Here is a 24,511-nt window from a genome sequence, read left to right on the forward strand (position 1 = left end):
TAACATGCTGCCCTGAGCAAACAGTCACTGCTGTCACCCTAACATGCTGCCCTGAGCAAACACAGTCACTGCTGTCACCCTAACATGCTGCCCTGAGCAAACACAGTCACTGCTGTCACCCTAAAATGCTGCCCTGAGCAAACACAGTCACTGCTGTCACCCTAACATGCTGCCCTGAGCAAACACAGTCACTGCTGTCACCCTAACATGCTGCCCTGAGCAAACACAGTCACTGCTGTCACCCTAAAATGCTGCCCTGAGCAAACACAGTCACTGCTGTCACCCTAACATGCGGCCCTGAGCAAACACAGTCACTGCTGTCACCCTAACATGCGGCCCTGAGCAAACACAGTCACTGCTGTCACCCTAACATGCTGCCCTGAGCAAACACAGTCACTGCTGTCACCCTAACATGCTGCCCTGAGCAAACACAGTCACTGCTGTCACCCTAACATGCTGCCCTGAGCAAACACAGTCACTGCTGTCACCCTAACTTGCTGCCCTGAGCAAACACAGTCACTGCTGTCACCCTAACATGCTGCCCTGTACACACAGTCACTGCTGTCACCCTAACATGCTGCCCTGTACACACAGTCACTGCTGTCACCCTAACATGCTGCCCTGTACACACAGTCACTGCTGTCACCCTAACATGGCCTGTATCTCATTTTGATGTTGATTATCTCGGTTTTCCCTCATATGTGCACATACACTATTACATTTTTATAACAGGAGGTATATTGACTAGGACAATTCTACATTTTACCTGAGTAACTATATAACCTATAATTTTTTTTTATCTCATCCATCTTTTGTAACAGCTCATACATTAGAAGATGAGGTTGGACCACAGGGTTCAAGGCCAGTGACAACCAAGGCTGGGATTCCAGTCTGTCCCAAGGCACATGCTCACATACGTAATGTACTTTGCTCTCCTTTGGCAGTAACAGTTCAGGGAAAGGAGGTACAGACATACTCCTGTTCGCTCTCAGCTGCGCTAAAGATAGGTCTCCCTGGGTGACTGATCCTAGCCACTCTGTTTGCGAGAAGACGAAATGATGTAGTTACAAGGACACCCCCTCAGTACACAGAGGAAGATACACAGAGAACGAGGTACAGTGAGAGAACTGGAAAGGCAGAAGAGTACGTGACAGAGTAGGACGGATGCAGAGAAGAGAGGGTGGGGCCTGTACATCCTGACTGTGTCTCGATAATGTTCCCTAGACCTGGCATTGCTAATGACTAATTGTCGCCTATTTTAACTGCTGAAAATTTCCACTGTTTTTCTGACCTCTTTTAATACGCCCTACCCCCCCCCCCCCCCCACAGGGAAATACCAGTACAGCAGTGGAGGGGGGGCTGTCAAACTTCACCGAATATGAGAACGAGGACTCCAACATCACTGGGGACTTTAACAGATGGAATTTCAGGAAGATCCATGTCAAATGGTTTCGGTTTTTAATTTTCTTGCTCATAAACATTTACCTGCTGTTTTGAGATCAATATTATGAACTGAGTATAAACAGAATGCTGTTGGACATGGGGGACTGACACCTTGCTTAAGTCACATTTAAAAGAAATTACATTGCTTGGCAGTGTAACCAAATTAAAATGTATATATTAATGACAATTTTTCTATATTGCAGAACAATGTAGGGGGTCCAAACGTGTTTTCCTGGATACAGGGGGTCCTGGGATTAAAAAGGGTTGGGAGCCACTGTCCTATGCTAACAGCAGTGCTAAGCTAATTTTAAGGATGCAGTACAAACCAAATTACAGTACGGGCCAAATTACAGTATGGACCAAACTGCAGTACGGACCAAATTGCAGTACGGACCAAATTACAGTATGGACCAAACTGCAGTGCGGACCAAATTACAGTACGGGCCAAATTGCAGTATGGACCAAACTGCAGTACGGACCAAATTGCAGTATGGACCAAATTACAGTACGGGCCAAATTGCAGTATGGACCAAACTGCAGTACGGACCAAATTGCAGTATGGACCAAATTACAGTACGGACCAAATTGCAGTATGGACCAAACTGCAGTACGGACCAAATTGCAGTATGGACCAAACTGCAGTACGGACCAAATTGCAGTATGGACCAAATTACAGTACGGGCCAAATTGCAGTATGGACCAAACTGCAGTACGGACCAAATTGCAGTATGGACCAAATTACAGTACGGGCCAAATTGCAGTATGGACCAAACTGCAGTACGGACCAAATTACAGTATGGACCAAACTGCAGTACGGACCAAATTGCAGTATGGACCAAACTGCAGTATGGACCAAACTGCAGTACGGACCCTTTTCTCGCAGTACCATCACGCCTGGTTGTGCCAGATCTTAAGCACACGACCCCAAAGAACGGCAGTGGGTGATGAAGGGCACTCCAGGCTTTACCAGCACATATGTCACAGCAGTCCAGAAAATCTACATTTATATATTTGAGTGACTGTATTATTTTACAGGCTACAGAGCGCACTGTAACACTGTCGAATGCTAGCACTGTCCTGTGAGCGTGTTGGCGTGCGGCTGGCTGACTGATCTATTCATATGGTGCATGTGCGTCATTCTGATGCAGAAATCTGATTTTTAGGGAGAGGGAGAGTCACTGAGGTGGGGGGGGGGAGAGGCAAGGAGTGGGAGGGACACAGGGAAGGCAGGGCAGAGAGAGAGAGCGAGCGAGACAGGAAGTGAAAGATACCTTGTGGGAGAGAGACAAAGAGGAAACGAGGAGACAGAGAGATGGAGCAGGTTCTGCGGACACTTACCGTTTGCAGCTGCCATCAGGGCTTGGAGCTGCTCAGCCTCTGTGGGGGGGTTAGGCCACGGGCCGGTTGCCGTTCCAGACATGGGGACACCCGATTCATCAGGGCTGGGCCCGGCTCTGGGGGGAGACTGGGCATTAATATATCATTTCAGCACACACACACACACACACACACACAAATGATCAACGCACTCTCGGTTTTGTAGTTAGAGCGACAATAGAGAGAAGAAATGATAGGTGGAAGCAAACAAAGCAGGCAGAGGGAGGAGAGCTGTGATCAGACAGTGCTGACAGCCGCAGGAAGCCCTGTGTGACGCCTGTGTGTCTGTCATCGACGGTGACCGTGGTCTGTATGGAGCGGCCAGTGCTCAGCCCGTGAGCGTCAGTCGGAGTGCAGGCAGAAAACCCCGAAATCCCTCCTCACTCACTGAGCACCAACCCAACGGCTGCTGCGTCCATAATTATGACGGCCGCCTCAAACTAACAGAAGGTAACACAGCTCTATCACCAACAAGAAAAATAATACCATCTCACACTCGACGCTCTCAGTAACTAACGCAGTGGTATATTTATGCATGCATATATATGTATTATATCCCATAGCCTCTGACTATTTTAGCTTTAGAGTAAGACACAATAAACCACTGCTTAGCATTTATGCTACCATTGTTACTCAATATGCTTATTAAGGTATATTCAGGCCAAATTTCCACATTTTGAGAATAAAATCACTCTTACCATCACAGCACTTACTGACTTATCAAGCACTACAATCATACCATTACAAATAAACCAGCTTACTGGTCTAAGGAGCCATACTGGTGAGGGATTTCCTATATATCCTGACTACATCACATAAACTCGGCAACCAGTATGTCAGGCAGACCTGCTTACACATCTGCTTACAAACAGCATGCTCCTTCAAACAGCTGCAACAGAATACATACAGCTCACAGACAGAGTTAGATAGTCCACTTACTGCTACACTTGGCATTATAAACAGCTAAGATGCCCGATGATGCGGTTCTGAATGCGACTGTGACTGTTAGTGCCACAGATGGTGATTTCATCTTATCAGAAACATGGAGTCTTTTCATACAGAACATGGAGTGATGAGCAAGAATTCTTCTGGCTAATGGCAATTATTGTGGGCAGAAGCACCTTGCCAATGAGAGAGGCCCCATTTGTTAAAGTAATAAAAAGGCCCAAATTGAAAAATGAACTGCTCAGTACAAGAGCAGGGTGCAGAATAGATTCTCAGAACTCGTCTGCCTTCAGTGTGGTTCCGGAAAGTGGGCGCTACCCACTACCAGCTAGCTGTACCTAACAAAGTGCCAACTGAGTGTATGTTCAGCAGGTTCCCCTTGAAGAAACACAGGATCGCTATCCAATGAAAAACACGTTACTCCAGCATGAAAAAAAACACTCTTTTCAGAAACTACTTTAAATAAACCTAATGAGACACCCATAACGCCACAAATACAAACCAATCTGTACTGAGCCGTCACTGAACTTATTGTTAGAGAAGAAAATATGTCAGCGTCAACCAGACACCAACTAATCTCACTTTATATTCACTATTACCAATTATGCTAGTTAGCTAGCTATCTAGCAATCAGTGTTAAGATGTTAATGGTAACTACTACAAACATTAATATTAGTTAAATCCTAATAAATATTTTGTTCCACTAAATGTCAAATGCTCTAAGTAGACAGTGGGCATATTCCATTTGTAGTAAAAAGTTAGCCGTCAAAAAGTGCATATATATGGTTTTCGCTGGGCAGCGACGATATGAACATCCTTACCATTCAGTACGAGATGATAACTGTGGCTAGAGCCAGTCAGATGAGTTACACCAATATTCATCATATTTTAGTCATCAATGGGCTAATCCCGGTAAAAAAAGCAAAAATATATATATAAACAAAGTCCACGCAAACACAGAAACTCCAGTGTGATTTTGGAGTACATTTCTGCCATTTGTAGTGTTATTTTTGTGCAGAATCAGTATGTGGACACATTATTGCCATCACAGCAACCCCAGCACATAGAAATCACTCAGAAAGCAGAAGGCAGAATGACAGACGCAGAGACTCCCCTACGGGCACAGACTGAGCAGCCTAGCCAAGCCTAGCCAGCCCCACTGAACAAAACATATACACAGATCATCACTTCAGCTACTCTAGTATACCTCATTATCCCATAGGGAGCCGACCTCTCCTGTGTAGTGTGGAACCTGTTCTTACTGAAACACAGAGGACAGGAATTCAGGAATAGTCCAACCAAAGGGTCCTAATCCGCCAAGCAGTTTATTATTATTATTATTATTATTATTATTATTATGATTATTATTATTATTATTATTATTAGATACATCACATCAGCTGGGTTAAGTGGTGCTGTAAGGTTAAGTGTTGAGTTAGCATGCTAGTGCACCCCCAGTACACTGGAGTACTGAATGTGGTAAATGGGTTGGGCTAAATGTGCTAGCATGGTAGCACAACCCTTAACACGGGAACCCTGTGTGCAGGAAATTGTTAATATATACTAAGCTGACATGCTACCACAACCTCAAGCAGTAGAGCACTGTGTGTGTGTGTGTGTGTGTATGTGGGTGTGTGTGTATGTGAGTGGGTGGGTTATGTATATATTAAATTAGGGGATCAAATGTCCCCACGATGTGATAAAAATGTGTTACTTTGATGTTGTGGGGACCAAAAGGGGAAATTCAATTTTGCAAAAATGTTTGACTGCAAGCAAAAAAATTAAAAATGCCAAAAATCTTGCATTTTGTTTAGTTACTAATGGTTACGGTTATGGCTGGGTAGGGGTTAAGGTTGTCAGTGTTGGGATTACAGAGTCCCCACAAAGATATGAATATAAACATCTGTATTATTTCCATGTGCATGTTCTCATTCTTTTTGTGTGTATTGGAATGAATGGATACAGCAAAAACTGAAATGTATGACGGCACACTCACCCACTGGGTCCAGGTCTCTGGTTCTGGGCGAAATGCCATTCTGTGTTGGATGGGTTCTGTATGAAAAGATACAAGAACATTTGAAGGGTTCTGTCAGACTGAATAGGCTTCAGGTTGTGGCCCGGACTTGCTGGTCAGGAGTGTTACATCCCACAGAACCTAGAGGGACTTGGTTGCATAGTTATCACAGACATTTGAGCTGCAAAGGAAAATCTAAGATGAGTATATACTGGTACCAGAATCCTGTGCACTGCCCCCCAACCCAAAAAATAAAATAAAATAAATTAAATTACCCAGGTTTATCGAAACTGGAAAGCACTGTTATCCACATCCATAACCTCCACAGTAATACTAGCTCCAAATATCGGTAGCATTGTTTGAATGTGCATGAGTGAGGAAAATGTAGTTCACATAAAGTAACAGGGATAATTATATTCATAAAAACAAATGACTTATCTATCGTCCAAAACCCGCGCAACCAGCTTAGGGTCACACTGAGCTTGGAGCCCATCACAGGAAGTACGATGCACAGGGAAAAGACCATCTCAAGCTGCACACAGAACCAGGGAATGAAACCCACAGCACTGTGTCCAGGCATGATGTTACAGTGTTAGTGAACAAAACCCTGCACTGCACAGCCATTTATATAAAAAAAAACAATAAAAAACTAAATGTTGTATGAATACTCTCAGAGTTATAGACGGTAGTAATAATATTAACAATAATAATAATAATAATAAAAGAATTGTCAGAAGTGATTGTTTAATTCTGATTCCGATCTTCCAAGTGTCCAGCGTACAGGAAGCATAGGAAGCGAATGGTGTTCGTTTGCACCTGCTTCAGGTTCATCTCACCACCAGGGGGCAAAATTTGGAATACGTACCGAATTCTTTACATTTACATTTCAGTAGTTTTAACTGGACTAATGCCATAACCAGGCTAGCTGATAAAAGAGTCTCTCTCTTTCTCTCTCTCTTTCCCTCTCTCACACACGTCTTTTATTCATAGTTATGAGAAAACATGAATCAGTGTCCAAAGAAGCACATGCAAACAATTTTATTATCGCAATTGCTCGTAACACAATGTTCTTCATCCTCGTAAAGAGAAGACTGCAATGTTTGAAAGTCTAGACAGCTATTGCGGCGATTATTAAGTACGTGATGCGATTATATTTCATATTTCTACTTCAGAATGAACACATACACAGTATCTGTCCTGAATCACGTGACTAGGGAGGATTCGACGCTCAAACTCCCTTCAACCAGAAATAAATCTTGCTTCTAACCTACAAAAACAAACCCACGTCTTCACGTGGGAATGATGTCATTGGTACTGCCCGGCAGCCAATCAGAACCCAGAAACGTCGCCGGCGCTCCCTTTCCCCCAGCAACAATAAAACCTTCTCATTATGCATCACCATTGCAGCAATGGAGAGCTGCTGCCAGGGAAAATTAACATTAAAGGCACAATCAGGAGGCGTGGCAATAGGTAAATAAATAATAATAATTACAGTGGTAATACGACATGGGACATTTCTTTCCTATAACCCTTTTAGACTGCTCAAGTGATCGTGTGTGCGCTCTCTGTTTCAGCACCATCGCGGCGAACAGCACCCGACAGACTGCTGCGCATGCGCAGAGCCCCACCGCATTGCCTGGAAGCATCGCATGCACCATTGTACAGACATCATTGAATTCAGGCGCATTTTTAAACAGACATTTAAAAAAAAAAAAAACAGTGGTCTAATATTTTCCTCGTACATTATATACGACTGAATTTCTGAATGTAACCATAAATTACAAATAAGAGTAGCAAAGAAACAAAATACAAAAAGGAAACTGATATATTTGTTTTTCTAATTCATTTCTGGTTATATAGTGGACATTTTAGTGCCCTCTGGTAGTTAAATTCATGCTTGTATACACTCCATTATCCTCCTGCAGATATGCTGCTAGATGCTGCTGGCATCTGTGAATGACCCATTTTGTGTGTGTTCCCTTGGGAACCGTTCCTGGCTCACAGCGACCCTGGATGAACAATGCAGAAGCTGGATGGATGGATGGATGGATGGATGTTTTATTAGATCGATAGATAGGTAGAATGATAGACAAATGAAGACAATTATCTGGCTTTCAAACCCCCCCCCCATCTTGCATTCATCGTGCACCCCCTGCTTCAGTCTCCTACAGTGGCACAGTCCGCGAGCAGAATCGGTCCGTTGCCATGGCGACACACCCCTGCTCTCCTGCCTGCCTGCTACTTTCTGTGGAGGATGCACAGGGATAGAATCCTTCAGGAAGCCCCAAGCGTGCAGCCCTAAGTGCATTGTGTATGTATCACGATGGACCTTTTACCCTCACAGACGTTTAATACACACAATGTTTTACCACTGTGTCTGCAATCCCAGTATCCAAATGCCCTTAATGGGGAAGTAGAAACAGTGAAACCCATTTACCGAGTTTAGCAACATTTTTCATGCTGGATCACATATTTAAAAAATAATTTGCAATATCAAATATATTAATTAAAGTTTTTTTTCATATGTGTTACCTAGAGATTTTTTGGTAAGCGCAAGGTAAGGATATCAAAGATGATAATTTGGAACATAATTCTCACCCTTTAGACATAGCACAAATTTATATTCTATATCTATATGTCTCTTACCCTGCAGGACTGACTCTGAGTCATTCATATCACATTTCACATTTGCTCTGACTACAAGGTCTTACATACTCGATGACACGCTCCCCGGAGTCAAAGCCTCGTGCATATCAATTCTAGCACCTCCTGAAACTGCATAAAGGGTTAGATAATATGATATAATTAGGAGATTGCAATTATAAAAGGCAATATAAGATTAAGTTTCAGCAATCCATCAATATTTATAATCTTAAAATCTAAATATTTTACATGAATTATTACTAATTATAATAGGAACCGGAAAGACTCTACAACCACAACCAGGAATAAAGAAAAAGTCAAGCTGTCATTTGAATTCTTGCTGGGAATAAAGTGAAATCAAAAACCACCAAGATGCTATGAGTGTTTGTGCCGCTGTGTACGATGCTGGATTTAGGTCAGCAACCATGGCCGATTACTTCCTGGTCTCTAAGAAGAGCTGTGAGTGATACTAAATGGGGACGACTCACTCATTTGAATGATGTCCAAGACATTCTGTTTACATTGTTCAGATGCCAAATGCCAAAAACACTACTTTGCTGATTAATAACCACTGAGAAGCACTGACCTCCCTGAAGACGTATCAGATATTTACTCTACTCCCTCTATTATCAGCACCCTTAAACTATGTCAGTTCGCCGATCATTCGGAACAGGTCCACTGATGACGCCTTCTCCCATGTCCTGCACACCACTCTCTGGCACCTCGACACTATCAGGGGGAATTATGTTACATTAGTATCTGTAATCCTCAGCAGGGTTGAGCTCATTCCAGAATGCATTTGTCAATTTCAATCCAAATCAGGAAATGGAACTGGAGTTGGAATTTAAATCTCCCTGAAATTTGAATTCAATTCTGTTCCCCCATACATTTTTTCCCCAATCTCAACTCCAGTTACATTTCCTGATTTGCACTGGAATTGCACTACATTTCCAGAACGGCCTGAACGCTGGTCCTCAGTTCAGCTTTCATTCACCTTAATCCCCGCCAGAGAAACCTCCAAGCTGCGGGCCTCGGGTCTCCCTCTGTAAATGGATTCTATAGATTTCCTTACAGTGAAGGAAATCCCCAGGTGCTGAAAGGGCTGCTGTATTTTTTTTTTATATCATCCTTAATTCAGACGCCTTACAAGGTTCTGTCCTGATCTCATTGTTATGTTAAGTCATCCGATGGTCTGAGCTGCGATAATAAGGACATGGCTGGACGTCGCACTGCAACAGACGGTTCAGCTGAATGTGCCCATCAGGCTAACTGCTTCTCACCGAACGTTTGCAAGACCAAGGATATGGTTGGGGAGTTTAAGATGTAAGCAGCTGAGGGCCTGTACCCCTCTTATTATTAACGATGTGCCAGTTGGGGGAGGGGACAGCTCAATGCACCCTCAAGCTCAGACCACAAAGGCCTGCGGACATTTGTATCACCTTAGGCTACTGCGGAAATCCAGATTTTCCCCTGTGACCTTAAAAACGTTTTATACTGCATGTGTCCTATAGAAAGCATCCAGTCAGCGAGCAATGTGGCCTGGTATGATAATCGCTCCGTCCGAGATCACAAAGCCGAGCAGAAGCCGCCACGTTCAGCGGCGCACGGCACCACTGCACACTCTCCCCACCCTGCAGGATAGTAACATCGCGCAGTGCTGGGAGGGCCGGCTGAGGTCTGGCAAGCGAGAACATCGTCACGGAGTAAGAACAGAGAGCACTGGAAGGACATCTCATTCCCTGGCCTCCAGGCGTTTAAATTCACACGTCTAATACAATTTCTTCAGTATTATCTGTGCACAAGGACCTGTAATTTTATAAATACTACGCATTTTTAAATTCTATAATGTATTTCATTTGCACAGTTACAACAATTTACTGGTTCTGTGTATGTATCTCTGCATTTTGCCTTTTTATTTTTCCTGCACTATCTAATACTCAGGCAGCTTCGCATTTTACTGCATGCCATACGACTGTAGGTCATAAATACATTCATCTAATATAATACAATGTAATCTGATCATTCTGCTTCATTTCAGCCCACCTAAAGCAGCCCAGTACTGCCAGTCTGTATTTAGAAGAGGATCTGAGGAGTGTTATTGCTCAGGATTTCTGATATTGCTACTTTCTAAAATGCCACAATGGAACACTCTGTTTTTGTTATAGCATCTATACAATGACATAGATGGATATTAACTTCCAGATCTTTCGCTCAGTAAAATTACATGGATTGGGTCTTATCTCTAAGTGCGTAGACAAAATATGCATTTTTTTTTCTTTCAAGCATCCAAACATGATAATTCACATCTGGAGTTTGTACCATGAGCATCTCTTTGCGTGCGAGAGGCCAAATGAAGCCTCCAAAAGAAGGAATCCATGTCACACGCTACTTTATCATTGTTCCCAGGGTTAAGTACTTGTACATTAATCATAGGTATAAAGATACCAAGCACTGAGTCTTCAGCCAGTGTGCTGGAGAATTATATCATCATTTTTATTATGGATGTTACCATTGACATCAGCATTGTCACTAATGATTTTGCTGCAGTCTGCCACGGTCCTTTGCCTCCACTCACACCTGAAACATCGCTGTCAATGATCTATTTCCCAACATTGATGACCTCATATATTTGTAGGGTGAACTGCAGCTATAACTCAATCAAAATAATACAAGACAGGGGGGCCCCATATATATATATATATGGGCCCCAAGGTGGAGTCAGTCTCTCTCTGCGTAGCATATTCATACTGTTGTCCATTACCCTTTATAAGACAAAGTATACCCTAGATTTTACTTCTTACACTGTCAGAAAAAAAGGTACAGCCCTAATACAGTTTTGTTAAAGAACACTGATGTACCTCCAATGATACAAACATGTTTCTCAGAGTCGATATTTGTATCTTAAATTAGATTAAAAGGCACATTCACTTACAGCTAGGGTACAAGTGGCAGACCCTTGAGGGTATAATCCCAGTGTCAAGGAATTGTACCCTCAAAGGTACAAATTCGTACTTTTTTCTGTCAGTGTAGAAAATCAACACTGCTGTCATTAATATCTGTTGTCTCCATTGTGACATCACCTGATTCCACTGGATTTTCCAGAATAATCTTGAAACTATAGCTGCACTTACGCATCTCCTCACATATATGTTCACCATTTATGCACAGCCACATGTGTTCTCTCAGCGTCAGATCACACAGACTCACTGTCCCCTACGGAAGCTCGCCCAGTGGACAGTCATTTAGGCTCCACAATGAACACGCCACCATTTAAAAAATGATCACTAATTTTTCAGTGTAAAACACGTTCGGTCTTTCAGCATGTTTCTTGCGGCAACAAGTCTGACCAAACCATTTTCTGACAGTGTTTTGATGTGAAGTTCGCCTAAATATGACCAACCATTCAACACTTGTGGTTCATATAGAGAAATACACTACATGCCGTTCTAATTTCTGGACAATGAAAGTAAAGTACTTAAATGTAAAGCTACTGAATCATCTATGGCTTCCAAGCGAATTTCAGTCCTCAGTGTTTTTGTTTGGAACATCTTGATTATCGAAATGGTTTACTAGTCTGAACAAAAACAGAAATGTGTGTTTGTTTAATATTTAGGCCTCCTACATGTAGGTATTAGCCATGTCGATTTGTTAGAATATGCATTAATGTAGCAAAAACAACAATTAACCCTCACCTTTATAGATGAGCCAGCTTTCTCCACTCCGTTTTCCAGCAGCATATATAGTGCCAATGTCACTCCTAACAGCGTTTAAAGTGCTGTCACAGCAAGGTCTTACATACAGGGTGTCACTCTTCCTGGAGTTAGTCGTCATACACACCTCATAGTCGTGCACATAATTCATCTAATATATCTAATATTATTAGATAGCATGTAAAAGGACAAACAAGAACGATAATAACAATCAATATTCCAAAATGACTTGCAACTTACCAAATCATTCTCATCCATAATGTTCTTTTCACGCAGTGTGCGCTCCATTATCTCAGCAGAATTAGGATCCACCATTAAAACGCTCTGACTGCTCGGTCTGACAAACTTACAGTCACTCTTCCTGGAGTCATTCGTCATGTACACCTCGTAGTTGTGCATATGCTGTAAAGTTCCTGTACCTCCGGCGTCTGAGTAAAGTGTTGGATAATACGGTATAACTGGCAGATTGGACTGATAAAAGATGCGTGATTGTCTCCATCTATAGATTTTCACGGATATAATCACTACTAAAGATAAAATGAAGAGGAAGGACACTACAGCCAAAGCCAGAACTAAATAAAAAGTCAGGTTGTCATTGTAATCCTTGTCGTGAGTATTGTCACTGAATTCCGAGAGTACTTCAGGGAAGCTGTCCGCCACCATCACATTAACGTTGACTGTAGCTGAGCGAGACGGCTGTCCGTTGTCCTCCACAATAACAGTAAGCCTTTGTTTCATGGCGTCTTTATCACTCACCGGGCGTATAGTTCTGATTTCCCCGTTTTGTGAGCCCACTTCAAACAGCGCCCTGTCTGTCGCTTTCTGCAGTTTATATGAGAGCCAGGCATTCTGTCCAGAGTCCACATCGACGGCCACCACTTTAGTGACAAGATAGCCCACATCAGCTGAACGAGGCACCATCTCTGCCACCGAGGAGCCACCAGTCTGTACTGGGTAAAGGATCTGAGGCGCGTTGTCATTCTGGTCCTGGATGATAATGTGAACTGATGCATTTCCTCTTAATGGAGGAGAGCCTGCATCCTGAGCTGTAATTCTAATGTGAAATTCTTTTATTTGCTCAAAATCAAAAGTGCGCACACCATGAATAGAACCGGTCTCCGAGTTCACGGAGATATATGAGGACACAGAATATCCATTTGTCTGAGTATCTTCTAGTAAGTAGGAAATATGGGCATTGTTTCCAAAATCCTTGTCATCTGCTTTAACTGAGTATATTGATACACCCGGTATGTTATTCTCCATAACATAAGCGGTGTAAGACTGTTTCTCAAAATGAGGCGCGTTATCATTAATATCTGATATCTTTAAAGTTAGCGTTTTCTTAGAAGAATATGTTGGCGATCCCCCGTCAATTGCTGTTATTGTCACATTATATTCAGATACCATTTCACGATCCAAAACACGTTCAGTAACTAAACTGTGGAAATTAGACGAAGTCGACTTTATTCTAAAAGGTAAATCGGCATCGATTGAACATCTAATTTGGCCGTTTTTTCCCGAATCTGCGTCTTTAATATTCAGCATAGCGACGACCGTATCTGGCGCAGCGTTTTCTGGTATAGGACTTGATAACGACATTACAGTTATAACCGGAGCATTATCATTCACGTCCAAAATATCAATCAGTACTTTGCTAGTGTCAGTTAAGCCACCCTGATCTGTCGCTTTCACAATTATCTCGTACTGTTTATTTCTTTCGTAATCAATATTACCTTTGACTAAAATTTCCCCAGTAATAGGGTCTATATTAAATGCTTCAGACACGCCATGACTGGACTGAGAAAAAGAATAGGTTACCTCTCCGTTTGTTCCTGTGTCCGCATCTGCCGCGTGTACTGTTAAAAACACGATTCCTTTAGCTGAATTTTCCTGTAAAGACGCTTTATACACTGTCTGCGTAAATACCGGCGGATTATCGTTTACATCCAGAATATTCACAAGTATTTTAATATTGCCAGATTTTGGAGGGGTTCCTCCGTCTATTGCAGTCAAGACTAAATTAAGATTCTCTTGACTCTCTCTATCTAGGGCTGTTTTCAGTAGCATTTCTACATACTTAGTGCCGTCGGGACGGGATTCCAATTTTAATATAAAATGGTCTGTGGGTTTCAGTAAATAAGACTGAAGAGCATTGTCACCAACGTCCGGGTCTTTAGCGCTCTCTAATGAAAACCTAGCGCCGGGTATCGCAGACTCGCTAATCGGTATTACTATTTCCTTTTCCGCGAAAGCTGGAGCATGGTCATTGATGTCCAATATTTCGACATCTATGCGATGGAGCTCCATAGGATTGTCAAGTATGATTTGAAAATGTAGAGAGCATGGAGAGACCGAGCCGCACAGCTCCTCTCTATCAATCCTTTCTTTCACTTCCAGCGTCCCTTTGTCAATATTCAGACCAAAATACTCACGACCGTCTTCCGTAAAAACCCGAGCCCGGCCCGATTTCAGCCGTTTCACGTCCAGACCCAAGTCTTGTGCGATATTGCCCACGAAGGAGCCCTTTGCCATTTCCTCCTGCACAGAATAGCGGACCTGCCCGAATACCGTCTCTGCTCTGCAGAGACAGAGGAGCAGAAGATGCTGCCGTTTCCATATCCGAGAAACCTTCCAACCACCGTCAAAGATAGACAGGAGTCTCAGGATTACGAAGCATAAATTCAAGGTAAAACAATTCATTGAAGATCTAAAGGCGTCGGCCATTATGTATCGTAATACCTAAATGAAGGCTGCTTTACATTCAGTGCGACAGACTGTACGTCTGCTTATTCGGGTTAGTCGATGCGGCAAACGCTCTTCTGCGTGACATGTACACCCGTAACTGGGAAGGCGGTAGATGAAATAGCTAAAATTGACCAACAGCGGCACTCAGAGCTAGCAGCAACTATTGCATCGCTAAGCCGAACCTCAGAACGTTACCGCCCGTCCATCATAAAATAATAATAGATTTAATTAAACCAATGAGTCCTTTAGCAGCTTCATTTGGGCAGAATCAAGGCAGAGTAAAATATATGCTTTGAAAATAAGCACAAGGCCTAAGTTTCCTCAAATCTAACTTATAACTTAGCAACTGTACAAACACATAATTCTTTGATGAATTTAATATATTTTAACATTAACTTTCTCAAATTTTCACTGTGATAAAGAAGCTATAGATGTTGTGAAACGCAAATTCAAGCAATCCTCTAAATTTAAAGCTTTAACTATCCTTATCAGTCACCTAATTGTAACTGTTTCTTCACGTGATATATCTACTTTCCAAACACTGACTAAAACTCATGAACACGTGATAAACAGCCACGTGCAATCACATTCAGTGAACTGTCGCAGTATATCGCCAGACTTTTTAGAAAACTGTACCACAGCTATGCTGTATTTTACCATTTGTTTGAATACTCGTACAGATACATGGGAATTATTCAGTGTCTACACTGTACTCTCCAATTACACACACTGTATGTAAGACTGAAGCGTGGGTTCACACTGTACTCTCCAATTACACACATACTGTATGTAAGACTGAAGAGTGGGTTCACACTGTACTCTCCAATTACACATACTGTATGTAAGACTGAAGCGTGGGTTCACACTGTACTCTCCAATTACACACATACTGTATGTAAGACTGAAGCGTGGGTTCACACTGTACTCTCCAATTACACACGCTGTATGTAAGACTGAAGCGTGGGTTCACACTGTACTCTCCAATTACACACATACTGTATGTATGACTGAAGCGTGGGTTCACACTGTACTCTCCAATTACACACACTGTATGTAAGACTGAAGCGTGGGTTCACACTGTACTCTCCAATTACACACATACTGTATGTAAGACTGAAGCGTGTGTTCACACTGTACTCTCCAATTACACACGCTGTATGTAAGACTGAAGCGTGGGTTCAGGCATTTACTTAGCTCCCCTGTAGTAGCTTTTGAAGGTAAGGACTTTCCTCAAGGACCCAACAGTGATCAATCCAAGCGGACAAAGAATTTCTACTGGCGACACTGTGATGATGGGCGAACCCGCCCTAACCTGCCCTAACCCACCCTAACCTGCCCTAACCCGCCCTAACCCGCCCTAACCCACCCTAACCTGCCCTAACCCGCCCTAACCCGCCCTAACCTGCCCTAACCTGCCCTAACCCACCCTAACCCGCAGAACCCTAAAGAACAAAATCGTATTGTGACAGAGAAACCTGAACAAACCAATAGCAGAGGTGATATAAAATAAAATCTGCAACACATTTTCCCCAAAAGGAAGACAAAATATCCAACGAGGCTCGAGCTGTTTGTTCCTCACTATTTTTGCTAAAATGTACCACTATTAAAAGCACATTGTGTTTGGGTCTGTATGCATCCATCCATCCATCCATTTTCCAAACTGCTCATCCTACTGGGTCACAGGGGGTCCAGAGCCGATCCCAAAAGCAATAGGCATGAGGCAGGGAACAACCCAGGATGGGGGACCAGCCCATCACAGGGCACACTCACACGCACTCCTACAGGCAATTCAGCAACTCCAATTAGCCTCAGCATATTTTTGGACTGTGGGGGGAAACCGGAGTACCCGGAGGAAACCCCACGACGACATGGGGAGAACATGCAAACTCCATACACATGTAACCCAGGCGGAGACTCGAGCCCGGGTCCCAGAGGTGTGAGGCAACAGTGCTAACCATTGCACCACCATGCCGCCCCTGTCTGTATGCTTCTTGTCTGCTTAATCTACAGGGTGTATATAAGAGAACACAAAATGCAGACTTTACAGTATGTCAATGTAAAGACCGGTTCTTAAGAACCAGAAATGTGAAATATTAACTAAAACATAGTGTTGATGTTCGTCTTATAAATTTTGTTGGCAGCAGTATTATGTTCACTTTAGTCGCGAAAATGAATCAAAGTACGTACTTTGTGTGTAGAGAGTGCATGCTCTACCCGTGTTTTGTGGGTTCCCTCCTGCAGTTACAGGCAACTTTATAAACTGCTTAAAGTGTGTACTTGTGTCCTGAGATGTACTTACGTCACATCCAGGATATATCCTAGCTCTGTGATTGGTTAGATTTTGGCAATAGACCTACTGACCAGGTTAAATACTGACAACAGCATGTTAAACTCAGGCTACAGTAGCATGCGCAGATGTAGGGGTGTGAACAAGGGGGTGTGGATCGTTTATTATTGAAAAAGGCACAAGAACATCAGGGGGCGGAGGGGCACCCCCAGCCCCCTCCCCCTCTGCATGTAACTGTCAGGCAGCACTGTAAAATGTACATTGTCTAAATCATACTGTTTGAAGGCTTATTACTCACCTGTATATCTGATTTCGCACTTTCTTCCCAATTCTTTTCCACTTCCTGTAGGATCTGAGCTCCACTAGTGTCCAAAGTAACCATAGTTTCTCGATACGGTCTGAGATATTTCTCATCACTTTTTCTAGAGTCAGTCGTCATATACACCTCGTAGTTGTGCATATGCTGTAAAGTTCCTGTACCTCCGGCGTCTGAGTAAAGTGTTGGATAATACGGTATAACTGGCAGGTTGGACTGATAAAAGATGCGTGATTGTCTCCATCTATAGATTTTCACGGATATAATCACTACTAATGACAAAATGAAGAGGAAGGACACTACAGCCAGAGCCAGGACTAAATAAAAAGTCAGGTTGTCATTATAATCCTTCTCGTGAGTATTGTCACTGAATTCCGAGAGTACTTCAGGGAAGCTGTCCGCCACCATCACATTAACGTTGACTGTAGCAGAGCGAGACGGCTGTCCGTTGTCCTCCACAATAACAGTAAGCCTTTGTTTCATGGCGTCTTTATCACTCACCGGGCGTATAGTTCTGATTTCCCCGTTTTGTGAGCCCACTTCAAACAGCGCCCTGTCTGTCGCTTTCTGCAGTTTATATGAGAGCCAGGCATTCTGTCCAGAGTCCACATCGACGGCCACCACTTTAGTGACAAGATAGCCCACATCAGCTGAACGAGGCACCATCTCTGCGACCGAGAAGCCACCAGTCTGTACTGGGTAGAGGATCTGAGGCGCGTTGTCGTTCTGGTCCTGGATGATAATTCGAATTGTGGCGTTTCTGCTTAATGGAGGTGAGCCCGCATCCTGAGCTCTAACTTTAACTTGAAATTCTTTAAGTTTCTCATAATCGAAAGAATGCATGGCGTGAATTACCCCGCTTTCGGCATTTACTGACACGAGAGAAGAGGCGGACACACCGTTGACCTCCGAGTCCTCCAGCAGGTAGGAGACGCGCGCGTTCTGACAGCAGTCGGGATCATTCGCTTTTACAGTCAAAATGGAAACACCGGGTGTGTTGTTTTCTACTAAATTGACACCATAGGACAGTTTTTCAAATACTGGTGCATTATCGTTCACATCGGAAACTCTAATATGTAACGTCTTGTAACCGGAGAGAGAAGGTGAACCGTGGTCTGTAGCAGTAATTGTAATGTTATATTCTGCATGCGTTTCCCGGTCTAAATTTTCCACAGTCTCTAACGTAAAATAATTCATTAGAGATGATTTTATTACAAGAGGGCTGTTTTCACTAATCACGCATGTCACCTGACCGTTTTCCCCCGAGTCTACATCTTTAACGTTAATAATTGCAATAGTAGTTCCGGGTGAAGCGTCTTCAGAAATTGGATTAGTGAATGATGTTAACGTTATAACGGGAATGTTATCATTCACGTCAATTACATTAATTATAACAGCGCAAGAATCTGTAAAACCACCGTGATCCCTTGCTTCAATGGTAATTTCATATTTTTGTGTTTTTTCAAAATCTATACTATTTCTAAGAAAAATCTCTCCTGATTTTTCACCTATTTCAAATACGCCATTATGCTCATCTTTAATACGTCTAATGACGTAAGACACTTCACCATTAAAACCTTTATCTGAATCACTGGCACTTACGGTTGTGACCAGCGTCCCCTTTGGCGAATTCTCTCGGATAGCAGCTCTGTAGAGCTTATTAGTAAAAACCGGAGCGTTATCATTCACATCCAAAACCTTTACATTTATTTTCATCGCACCGGACCTCGGTGGGTGTCCTCCGTCTACAGCAGTTACAGTTAGAGACAAATCCTCCCGTTTCTCTCTGTCTACGGGCGATTGTAGCATCATCTCAATGTATTTAGTACCATCAGAACGGGTCTCCTGTTTTAATACAAAGTTATCTGTCGGTTTCAGACTGTAGCTCTGTATGGTATTAATACCGACATCGGGATCATAAGCGCTGTCCAGCAAAAACCGCGCACCAGGCAACGCCGATTCGCTGATCTCAATGTTTATCTCATCTTTAGGAAATGTTGGAGCATGATCGTTTATATCCAATATTTCTATAGAAACACTATATAAGTGGATTGGATTTTCAAGAATAATCTCAGTGTTGAAACTGCACGGAGACATTTGATTACAAACCGTCTCCCTGTCTATTCTCTCATTGACCACCAGTATTCCTTTGTCTGTGTTCAGCTCCACGTACCGACTGCTGTCTCCGGCAACGATCCGAGCTCGGCCGCTTTTCAGCCTTTTAACGTCAATCCCCAAATCCGCAGCAAAATCGCCGATGACGGAGCCTTTCACCATCTCCTCCGGAATAGAGTATCGCATTTGTCCATGAGTTACATAATAAAACGAAAGGAAAATTATCCAGAGTAGCATTTGCTCCTTCATATTCTGGGATTTTTTTCTGAAAGCCATTTTCGCCATTTAAATTTTTCGTATTAAAAACATACCGACCTTGTAAAAATCGTGCAGCATCTTCATTGTAAATATACCTATTATAATAAACTTACAGTGTACATAATATTAAAATTCATTCCGTAACATTTCTTTTTAATGAAAGGATACGCAAAATATGCGAGACGGTCCGAGCTGTTTCCTCTTGCCAGTTTCTGCTAGATCCACCCGTATTGCGCGCACACACTGCGTTTAACTCTCTATGAGTGATACAATATCCTGGGCAATGCGACTGAAATGCAGCCCGTCGCTGCTCGCCTCCTTAACCAACAGCGGCCCTTACAGACACATGTGGGAAACGCCGCAGCGTGCCCTGCGAAATAACGATGCCTAAACACAGTGATCTAGGGTTAGGTAACCCTGATCCTGGAGTGCCGGTATCCAGCAGGTTTTCCATCCTACCTGGTCTCCGATGAACCACATCTGATCCCAGGCAGATACTAACTCATAGGGTAGGATGTAAAACCTGCTGGATACCGACACTCCAGGATCAGAGCCACCTACCCCTGCAATGATCTTATGCAGTAACGGAATACAGTGCAAGTATTAAACAGGTGTATGGGTTATTCGTGGATTATATATCAGTAACTCGCTTCTCAGAAGATATACAATTACGTTATAATTTAAACTATGCTGTTATTAATTACAACCTATTAAAATACCTATATCATTCCACCCATCCCTCTATTATCTTCCCACATTTTGACCAGTAGGGGGGCGTAGAGGTCCATCCATCCATCCATCCATCCATCCATCCATTTTCCAAACCGCTTATCCTACTGGGTCGCAGGGCCTATCCCGGAAGCAATGGGCACGAGGCAGGGAACAACCCAGGATGGGGGGCCAGCCCATCGCAGTTCTACAGATATTATTTAGCAATATTACAGACAGTTTTGAACATTCGTAATATTTATTTATTAAAATAATGAGCTAAACCATGAGTGAAATAAGGTCACTAGCAGAAAAGAAAATTAATTACACGGTGATTTTATATTAAAATTGTATTGCTTACTTACGAAATCAGAGACAGGTAAGACAGTTTCTTCATGTGAAAGCGTCATCGTCTCTGCAGAACTGGGATCCATTATGAAAGCATTTTGACTGCTTGGTCCGACTAACTTAAAGTCGCTTTTCCTGGAGTCTGCCGTCATATACACCTCGTAGTTGTACGCATGCGGCAAAGTTCCGGTACCTCCAACGTCTGAGTAAAGTGTTGGATAATACGGTATAACTGGCAGATTGGACTGATTAAAGATGCGTGATTGTCTCCATCTATAGATTTTCACAGATATAATCACTACTAAAGATAAAATGAAGAGGAAGGACACTACAGCCAAAGCCAGAACTAAATAAAAAGTCAGGTTGTCATTGTAATCCTTGTCGTGAGTATTGTCGCTGAATTCCGAGAGTACTTCAGGGAAGCTGTCCGCCACCATCACATTAACGTTGACTGTAGCTGAGCGAGACGGCTGTCCGTTGTCCTCCACAATAACAGTAAGCCTTTGTTTCATGGCGTCTTTATCACTCACCGGGCGTATAGTTCTGATTTCCCCGTTTTGTGAGCCCACTTCAAACAGCGCCCTGTCTGTCGCTTTCTGCAGTTTATATGAGAGCCAGGCATTCTGTCCAGAGTCCACATCGACGGCCACCACTTTAGTGACAAGATAGCCCACATCAGTTGAACGAGGCACCATCTCTGCCACCGAGGAGCCACCAGTCTGTACTGGGTAGAGGATCTGAGGCGCGTTGTCGTTCTGGTCCTGGATGATAATGCGAACTGTAGCATTTCCACTTAATGGAGGTGAGCCCGCATCCTGAGCTCTCACTTTAATTTGAAATTCTTTAAGTTTCTCATAATCGAAAGAATGCACGGCGTGAATTACCCCGCTTTCGGCATTTACTGACACGAGAGAAGAGGCGGACACACCGTTGACCTCCGAGTCCTCCAGCAGGTAGGAGACGCGCGCGTTCTGGCAGCAGTCGGCATCATTCGCTTTTACGGTGAAAATGGAAACACCGGGTGTGTTGTTTTCTATCAAACGAACTTCATAAGATCGTTGTTCAAAAACAGGCGCATTATCGTTCACATCAGAAACTCTAATATGTAACGTCTTGTAACCGGAGAGAGAAGGTGAGCCGTGGTCTCTAGCAGTGATTGTAATGTTATATTCTGCATGCGTTTCCCTGTCTAAATTTTCCACAGTCTCTAACGTAAAATAATTCATTAGGGATGATTTTATTACAAGAGGGCTGTTTTCACTAATCACACATGTCACCTGACCGTTTTCCCCCGAGTCTAAATCTTTAACGTTAAGAACTGCAATAGTAGTTCCAGGTGAAGCGTCTTCAAAAACCGGATTAGTGAATGATGTTAATGTTATAATGGGAATGTTATCATTCACGTCAATTACATCAACGACAACAGCGCAAGAATCTGTAAAACCACCGTGATCTCTAGCTTCAACGTCTATTTCAAATTTCTGCATTTTTTCATAATCTATACTCTCTCTAACAAAAATTTCACCCGATTTTTCATCTAGTTCAAATATGCCACTGTGTTCATCTTTGATACGTCTAATGGCGTATGACACTTCACCATTAACACCTTTATCTGAATCACTTGCACTTACAGTTGTCACAAGTGTCCCCTTTGACGAATTCTCTCGGATAGAAGCTCTGTAGAGCTTCTTGGTAAAAACCGGAGCGTTATCATTCGCGTCCAAAACCTTTACATTTATTTTCATTGCCCCGGACCTCGGTGGGTGACCCCCGTCTGTAGCAGTTAATGTTAGAGACAAGTCCTCCTGTTTCTCTCTGTCTACGGGGGATTGTAGCATCATCTCAATATATTTAGTGCCATCAGAACGAGTTTCCTGTTTTAATATAAAGTTATCAGTCGGTTTCAGACTGTAGCTCTGTATGGTATTAATACCGACATCTGGATCATAAGCGCTGTCCAGTAAAAACCGCGCACCGGGCACCGCCGCCTCATTCATTTCAATATTTATCTCATCTCTAGAAAATGTTGGAACATGATCGTTTATATCCAATATTTCTATAGAAATACTATACAAGTGGATTGGATTTTCGAGAATAATCTCAGTGTTGAAACTGCACGGAGACATTTGATTACAAACCGTCTCCCTGTCTATTCTCTCATTGACCACCAGTATTCCTTTGTCTGTGTTCAGCTCCACGTACCGACTGCTGTCTCCGGCAACGATCCGAGCTCGGCCGCTTTTCAGTCTTTTAACGTCGATTCCCAAATCCGCAGCGAAATCACCGATGACGGAGCCTTTCACCATCTCCTCCGGAATAGAGTATCGCATTTGTCCATGGGTTACATAAGAAAACGAAAGGAAAATTATCCAAAGTCGTATATGCTCCTTCATATTGCCGGATGTTTTTCTGAAAGCCATTTTCGCCATTTAAATCTTGCGTATTAAAGCAAACAATCCATGTACGCATCGTAGATCATTGTTACTCCAATTGAAAGAAGAAACTTATAACCTAGTTAATATAAAAATTAATAAAATAATATGTACTTTTCCCCGAAAAGATATCCAAAATATCCGAGAAGGTCCGAGCTGTTTCCTCCTGCCGATTTTTTCAACATCCACTCCTACTATACAGACACTGCGTCTGTGTGTATGGGTGACACAATAAGAAGGGAATTGCCACTGAAATGCAGCCCGCGGCAGCTCGCCTTCCTAACCAACAGCGGCCCTTACAGACTTGTGCGGGAAACGCTGCTGCATGCTCTCTGATACATTGTCTACACAATCATCACTTGCTGCAACAAAGTACATTGCCACTATAAAACAAGTTTATGGGTTATCCGTTGATTATATAGCCTACCAATTACAGCTTCGGAGAAGATATTGAAGAAGTCAGCATAATATAACATTACGTTAGAATTCAAGTATGACGTCAATAATTATAATACCACATTAAATCCTCATTATATCTTTCCCTCCATCTCCCCACCATTTTCCGACATTCTGTCCAGTAGGGGGCCGTAGAGGACGCCTGGTCGTATTAAAGATTGCACAGGGCAGAAGGCAGGGGAATAGCCTGGCCAGGATGTCAGTCCCACGCAGGGCAGACAGAATCTCACACTCCCTTAATGGGTAATTTAGAGAAGCATAACAGGCCTAGGCGGCATGGTGGTGCAGTGGTTAGCACTGTCCTGGGTTACATGCGTGTGGAGTTTGCATGTTCTCCCCATGTCGTCGTGGGGTTTCCTCCGGGTACTCCGGTTTCCCCCCACAGTCCAAAAATATGCTGAGGCTAATTGGAGTTGCTAAATTGCCCATAGGAGTGCATGTGTGAGTGTGCCCTGCGATGGGCTGGCCCCCCATCCTGGGTTGTTCCCTGCCAAATTAACTGCAGGACCCTGAGCCCTAGCGCGTATTCATGGGTCGATGGCTACATCAAAATATCTTCCTGGGGAAAATGTGACGATAATAACTTAGTTTAAATTAATACGGTCCGAAACCAAGGGCGTAGATTTGGTTATGGACAGTGTTGGAACATCCCCCCCTACCAATACTGTGGGAGTACCGTACGTTTTCATTGGGTGGAGGATTCGGGGCCGATTA

General features: G+C 43.1%; 1 protein-coding gene across 50 annotated transcripts in view; it reads right to left on the bottom strand.

Annotated features, from left to right (window-relative positions):
- LOC125712471 (protocadherin beta-16-like) overlaps positions 1-24,511 on the bottom strand; it is a 108,130-nt gene that overhangs the window by 2,604 nt on the left and 81,015 nt on the right. For 21 of the 50 annotated variants that reach the window (XM_048982535.1, XM_048982536.1, XM_048982532.1 and 18 more), the window contains 3 exons: positions 5,762-5,817; positions 4,973-5,026; positions 2,782-2,897 (listed from right to left, as the gene is read on the bottom strand). In XM_048982535.1, the coding sequence (XP_048838492.1) occupies positions 2,782-2,897; positions 4,973-5,026; positions 5,762-5,817 (226 nt within the window). Of the gene's footprint in view, positions 1-2,781; positions 2,898-4,972; positions 5,027-5,761; positions 5,818-12,372; positions 16,185-17,462; positions 19,179-20,926; positions 23,352-24,511 lie in introns of those variants that run through there. The other 29 variants (XM_048982566.1, XM_048982561.1, XM_048982562.1 and 26 more) reach the window with 18 other exon arrangements.

Source organism: Brienomyrus brachyistius, chromosome 18 (assembly GCF_023856365.1).
Source record: "Brienomyrus brachyistius isolate T26 chromosome 18, BBRACH_0.4, whole genome shotgun sequence".
In the NCBI taxonomy this organism is placed as follows: Eukaryota; Metazoa; Chordata; class Actinopteri; order Osteoglossiformes; family Mormyridae; genus Brienomyrus; species Brienomyrus brachyistius.